This window comes from Ischnura elegans, chromosome 4 (assembly GCF_921293095.1).
Source record: "Ischnura elegans chromosome 4, ioIscEleg1.1, whole genome shotgun sequence".
NCBI lineage: Eukaryota > Metazoa > Arthropoda > Insecta > Odonata > Coenagrionidae > Ischnura > Ischnura elegans.
In genome coordinates, this window is record NC_060249.1 from 98,383,207 (window position 1) to 98,389,881 (window position 6,675).

Sequence of the window (6,675 nt, forward strand, 5' to 3'; positions counted from 1 at the left end):
GGTACCCTATTTCGTATCTGTGTGCCTACAACGGGATCTGTATAACGCATCTCTACGTGTGGGGTAATTTCGCTAACAAATTATATTTTTGGCCATTTTTCCATCGCTCATTGACGACGAAATGCACGCAAGGTCATCACACACCCTACTCAACTCTAAATTCACGAATTCACGGACGGTAGAGATCCTTATTTGCCGAGTTCTTCATGAGGAGATTCCAGCGACGGTCTTGGTTGTGGTGGCTTCACTTCTTGCTTCGGTCTTCGTCTCACCGATTCTCTCTCCTTGTGGTGGAAACACCCGTGATGCCTTCTCCCACCTACTCTACCCACCCCAGTGACCAGCCGTTTACCGGCGCCTGTTGGGTCTCCCTATGATATCTAACGATGACGATGGAAGGCACACAAAGGTCATCACACACCCTACTCAACTGTAAATTCACGTTCTCACGGACGGTAGAGATCCTTGTTTGCCGAGTTCTTCATGAGGAGATTCCAGCGACGGTCTTGGTTGTGGTGGCTTCACTTCTTGCTTCGGTCTTCGTCTCACCGATTCTCTCTCTCTGTGGTGGAAACACCCGTGGTGCCTTCTCCCACCTACTCTACCCACCCCAGTGACCAGCCGTTTACCGGCGCCTGTTGGGTCTCCCTATGATATCTAACGATGACGATGGAAGGCACGAATGGTGTTTCCACGACGACAAGCCTGCATTCGATGGATGTCTTCTTCATAGGAGGAGCTCTTCAAACACGACATTCTTCGCATATGCTATTCCGTCAACGATTTTATTTTGCGGAACAAGAACGACTATATCTTGCGGTCTTCTTACACGGCTCAGTAGGACGTAGAGCTGACCGTGTGTGAAGCAGTTCGTCCTGAGATCGATGCCAACGTACTCTATTGTCTGGCCTTGACTCTTATGGCCTGTCATTGAGTAGGCTAAGGCCAAGGGAAACTGACGCCTTAGAACCTGAAGCGGTGATCCTTCTGTGAAAGGGAAACGGAATGAGATCCGGGGTATACCAATGCGGTGTGTCTTCCCGGGCATTTTCACTGTTATCAAGCGTTTGCTGATGGCGGTAACGATGACTTTAGTCCCATTCACGAGTCCGTCTCCAATGTTTAGGTTCCTCATTATTAGGCATACAGACCCGACCTTGAGGCGCAAAACGTGATCTGGGATGCCGTTTCCTGTTGCTTGATGTAAAAGTTGAAAGTCCACGTCTAGTCCGTCGTTGTCATTTTCCTTGCACACACTGTCGGCGCTTCTAAGCTCATGGATACATCCGTCGGAGGAGTCGAGCACCAAATCGTTGATTTCTTTTACATTTGCATTTAACGTAGAGAGGATAGCTCGTTTTGCGCAAAGCTCAGGTTGGCTCAGTACGCAGGGTGGAAATATATCCTCAATAAGCTGCCGCAGAGATGTTACACCTCTCAGTCCTCGAAGCGGTATCAGCGCCTCCTGTAGGCGTCCCTCGCCGAAGGAAATGGAGTCTACCCTGCCGTTGCCCACTTGGAGGAGGAAGTCTGAATAGTCCTTGTATTCACCCGTTCTCTGCGGCGTAGTCAACGAAAAAATCTTGAAGAATCTCCACATCGGTGATGAGCGTAAAGAAACACAGGAAACGTCGGCAGGGGTGCGCGCGTTTTTCACGACTGGCGCTATTTGCCTGAAATCACCGGAACAAACGAATATTTTTCCTCCGAAGGGTAAATCATTATCCATGAGATCCCTCAGTGATCTGTCCAGAATCTGGAATATGTAGTGGTGCGCCATCGGTGCCTCGTCGAAGATGATGATCTTGGCTTCTCGAATCAGTGCTGCACGCTGAGAACCGTTGCTAACGTTCCAGTATCCCGTTCCGTCTCCTAAATCTATTGGAAGGCGGAACATGCTGTGAGCCGTCGTACCTCCTTGCATGTTGGACGCTGCGATCCCTGAGCTCGCAACTGCAAGGGCAATATATCCGTGACCGCGGGCGTAGGCTAGTATGACACGGAGGAGTGCAGTTTTTCCGTAGCCACCTGGCCCATCGAGGAACAGTATTCTATCCCTTCTGTTGTTATCCTGAAAAAGGGATTCAATATGAGTATAAAATATTTTCTGGTCCTCGGAAAGCTTCGGCTGCCACTCATCAACAAACGATCTTTCTTTCTCTCTGCTGTACTGAACCTGCTCTCTACTCAACTCCGTCGTGACGTCCTGTACGTAGGGAAGTCCGTGGTCCGTAAGGCAAGAGCCTTGTCGCCTGAGGCCCCTATCGATAGCGAGAAGTGAAGAGGTATAGGCAGCATCTGGATTTTCGGGATGCCGGTCTAAATAATCTTCACTGAGGGAATTCTTGTATTTTTCCCAAAGAATGGCCCCGGGAGCCCCTATGTTGCAAAGGAGAACGAAAAATGACCGCAGTGTATGGGCTACCATAAACTCGGAGGCCTCACCTAGTGCATCAGCGTATTCCTCTTCGTCCTCTACCAAACCTAAACTACGTGCAACGTCCTGAAAAGTGCGACAGTTTCCTACCCCACGGGACAAAAGATCGGCGTAACCACGGCAAGGAGTGGTCATAAGGAGTATCCTCAGGTAATATTGTTCGCCTCGATTAGGCGAAATCCAAAACAACCTACACACTTTGACGCCGCGCTGGCGGGCGGTGACGTAATGAACTCCGTCGGGGAGCGCATAGAAATTATCTCCACCTGGACTGCGGGTATGAACTATGTATTTTTCGTAGAAACTCTGATAAGTTAAGTCGTCGAAAATAGCGTCCCGCGGACGATTGAAGTAAATCATTAATTTAGATGAAGCAGAAGACGCGATCTCTGTTAAATTGCAATCACGAGGCCTGTATACTACGTTCTGTTTGCCTTCCAAGTGAACGGGTAGGCATTCCACGGTGGGCTCTGATTTCGAGATCGGGAACTCTAACAAACGCCAGCACGCATCACTGGCGCCCACCATACGCTTAGTGACATACTGTTCCACTTCGTCATCTTGCAAACCAATCGGGGTCACGGTTACGTTTTGTAGCGACCCTCCCTTCATCAAATATTTGAACAAATACTTTACCACGCGACGAGTGGAAGCTAATTCTAAATTTATGTGGGCCTCGTACTTTAAAATCAACGCGGCGTTGTAGGGGACCACCCATCCGTCGTGCACTGATATTTCCCTGCGTCGCGCGTTAATAATCCCCCGATTCGAATAATCGCGCTTGTACTGAACGAAGCCCCTTTCGTTTACGTGGGTTGTTTGACAAGACGGCTTCGGATAGAATTTACTGCAACAACCCTTAGCAGCATCCCAGCATCGAAAGTCGGTGCGCTGGTCCGTACCGCACGGGCCGTGGATCATATGCTGCAAGACCAACCTCCGAAGTCGCCCACCGGCCTCCTCTTCCGAGGGTATATCTGCGCGAATTACGGCGTCGATTTCTTCCGCTTGGACCGGTCCTACCCCGTCTACCTTGAAAACTATATGCGCGTGAGGCAATCCCCGCATCTGCATTTCAATAACGTAAACGAAATACGATGTGCGCCCGAAAAATGCTCCGCTACGTAAATCCCTGATCAATTCCCCGAGCTTAATATTGAATACCCTGCAGGCAGTGGAAGGATCACTGCGCTTGCTTCCGTAGGGGCACGCCATCTTATTCTCCTCCCAGTGAGCACTGTAAGTAAACGTCAGGAAATACGTCGGGGAACCCAACCGCGAAACTATACCCATGGCGTTCTCATAATGGACCTTCATGTACCGCGGACCTCCGGTAAATGTGCTCGGCAGGTAAACTTTTCCTGGACGCACGCCGCCTTCTCCCTGAACTGTCTCGTCGCCGGTTATATCTTGTGCGATTTGTCCTCGTTGTTGCCTTCCAACGTCTAAAATTTCATCCAGCGGTGCTATCCGCATGCCTCTTCCAGACGAAGATCGCGTCTGGGAATACTGGATGAAACGGAGTCGCTCCTCTTCATACCGGGCGAACATCTCCACTTGCCACGCCTGCGATAAACGTCCCAAGTGGGAAAATCTACGATCGGAAAGAAGCAGGCATCTGGAGTAGTTCAGTTGGGTGAGTTTCTTTCCTTGGTTATCCACTGATCCTACGTGCCAACCTAAAGTCCCCTGAGGATACAGCAAAGGATACTGGAAGGGCTCCATAAGTGGGCTCAACAGGTCGATAGACGATGGTCTTCGATCACCCCTTTTCCATACGGTTAATTTCCGGGGATTGTATCCAGTTTCTTCCGTGCTCAATGCAGCGTGCACTTCGATTCCACTTTGCCTATCTCCAAGCGTGGGACCGTGTGTGGACCTGCTGGTCACCTCGAAAGTTAGGTGTGCGTCGATTGAAGGCTCCGCACTCAAGCGTCGGAAATTCTCGATGAATGGATTCGTATTCCGGATGTACTGGTCAATTTCCTCGATGACGCCGGTGTTCAATGTTCTTCCAAGTGCAATATTTCTTCGTTCTTCGCCGTCATCGATGTAGAGGCGGCAACGGTTCACGAATTGAGTGTGTCCAGCTCTCGTGGTGAACCTTTGGCCAGGAGCTTCCAGGCTGTGCAGTTGGTGGTACATCCTACCTTCTATCTTAAAAAACGACAGTCCACTTGGGTGTCTGTAGCCTCCACTCACTTCTAGCGCGCAAAAGGCAAACAGGTCGTTATACGCTCGCGATCTATCCAAGAATTCTCTCTTTGAATAAAAAGGCGCGTCTAGAGAAGGCAACCGTTGCACATTGAAGGCTCCCTCCGCACAGCACCACTTCTTGCGATTCCTCTCCTCGTCGAAAATCCTTGCGCGACAGTGGGCACATCGGTGTACGTCATCCTCCCAAAGTGATGTCCTCTTCAGCTTGAACGCTTCTACGTCATCGAGAGCGAGTCCTTTCCAATACGCCATCGGGCCGAGATGAACTATCTTCCTGGCGAGAGCAGCGGGGATGTGTCTTATGTTTTCTAATTCCGGATGACGCAGCCTATAGGTCACCGTTGTCTGCCGTGATGCCTCCGGATTAGTCTCGTGCAGACGTTGAACAGCTCTTCTGTGAACATCGGGGTGGTCATTTGTGTACCTTTTAGCGGCTTTTCTATTGACATCTGGATGGTCACCAGTGTAAATTTTGACAGATCTCTTCTTTACCTCTGGATGTGTAGCTGCGTACCTTTTTACAGCTTCCCTGTTCACATTTGGATTTTTCTCGGCATGTTTCTTCCTTGCTGCAATTAACTGCTCTTTTCTCGTAGTATCCAAAAGTTTAGGCCTACCACGTTTGGCCTTCTTTGGACGTCCCTGTTGTTTACTAGTCTCCGTGATATTAGTGTCTATATTTTCTTTACGCGTAAGAAGGACAACTGGTTTCATGATATTTAGCTTTGGGTCCTGACTAATACTGCTTCGTGAGTTATTATCAGTATTTTCTGTTGTGCTGGCCGTTGCGTTGCTACTTGTCGCAAACGAATGATTGCCCGGTGGTCGTGAAAAACGTAGACGAGTAATTGTGTACTGGTTTCCTCTTCCGTTGAATTTGTTATTCGAAAGGAGCATGGAGGCTAGTGCCAATAACGTGTTGCATTTAAACAAACTGGCCCGACCATCGGAGCAAGATCTGTAATCATAGTTCACCCCATGGGAATCGAATAAGAAAGTGCTGTCGCCTCGGTGCCAAAAAGTTATGGATCGAAGTTCACCGGTGAACATGAAAGCATCGAGATGCTCGGACACAGATAAGATGCCCTCGAGGACACCCGATAGTGACCTGACACCTTCCTCTACATCGCGGACAGTTATTGGATAAATGCCATAGTGCACGTCGGATACGTCGACGTTGATGAAATTTCCCATTACTTCTAAGACCCCAGGTAACTCTTCGGGATAAATGTAACGTTCTTCATCCCGAAATGTATCGTCTCGTAACGTTCTGTATATCCTATTTCCGCAGAAAAGGATTGAATTTATTGTGTCCGTGTTGAAGGTGCCATTGATAAGGCCCCACGCTGCAGCGCAGGAGGAGTTCACTACGCATTGTGCTCCAGCACTCCAACCGAATAGCTCATAGTTTCCCTGGTGGAAAGACCCCGAAGCCACGCAGGAGAACTCCCTTCTCTGATTATCCATCGCGGAATGAGGAAAATACGGAGCCTGAAAAATATTCTCAAGGGAATGCGGATATACTTACTGGTTACGATGCGATTCTAAGACTATAAAAGAGCGGAAACCTGTTGAGGGAAGCCTCGATATCACCTGGAAATGAAGAGGGCTTTATCATTAGCAACGAAATGTTGACTTAGTGGGTAAGAAGTAAGTTTAAAGGAAAAATACAGTTATTTTCATTGATAGCTATATTTTCTTTTTATTATTGCTGAAATCGCATTTTTTCGAATAGAAATCATGAGCAAAGCACAGCTAAAATCGGGGTGTGAGAACGGAATTCAACAGGTAAGAATTATTTCCGAAAGTTTTTATGGTGAGAGCACATTCATCAATGTGCGAGATTTACAGGTAATATTTATGTATTTCCTTCGTCGTCAGCATTGAAGACTCCCACAATATATGGTAATTCCATTTGTTTAGCGAGAATATAAAAAGTTGCACGAAAAAGGAATGTATACAGTATAATTTTATCACGGCATAATATTTATGGTATTTTCTTAGTGAAAGTGACCTAAACA

The 6,675-nt window shown here is 48.2% G+C and overlaps 1 protein-coding gene across 1 annotated transcript; it reads right to left on the reverse strand.

Annotated features, from left to right (window-relative positions):
• Positions 1 to 727: 727 nt before the first annotated feature.
• On the reverse strand, positions 728 to 6,121 carry LOC124158204. Its single transcript, XM_046533392.1, has one exon. It carries the CDS (start codon positions 6,119 to 6,121, stop codon positions 728 to 730), a length of 5,394 nt encoding a protein of 1,797 aa, XP_046389348.1.
• Between the last annotated feature and the right edge of the window lie 554 nt (positions 6,122 to 6,675).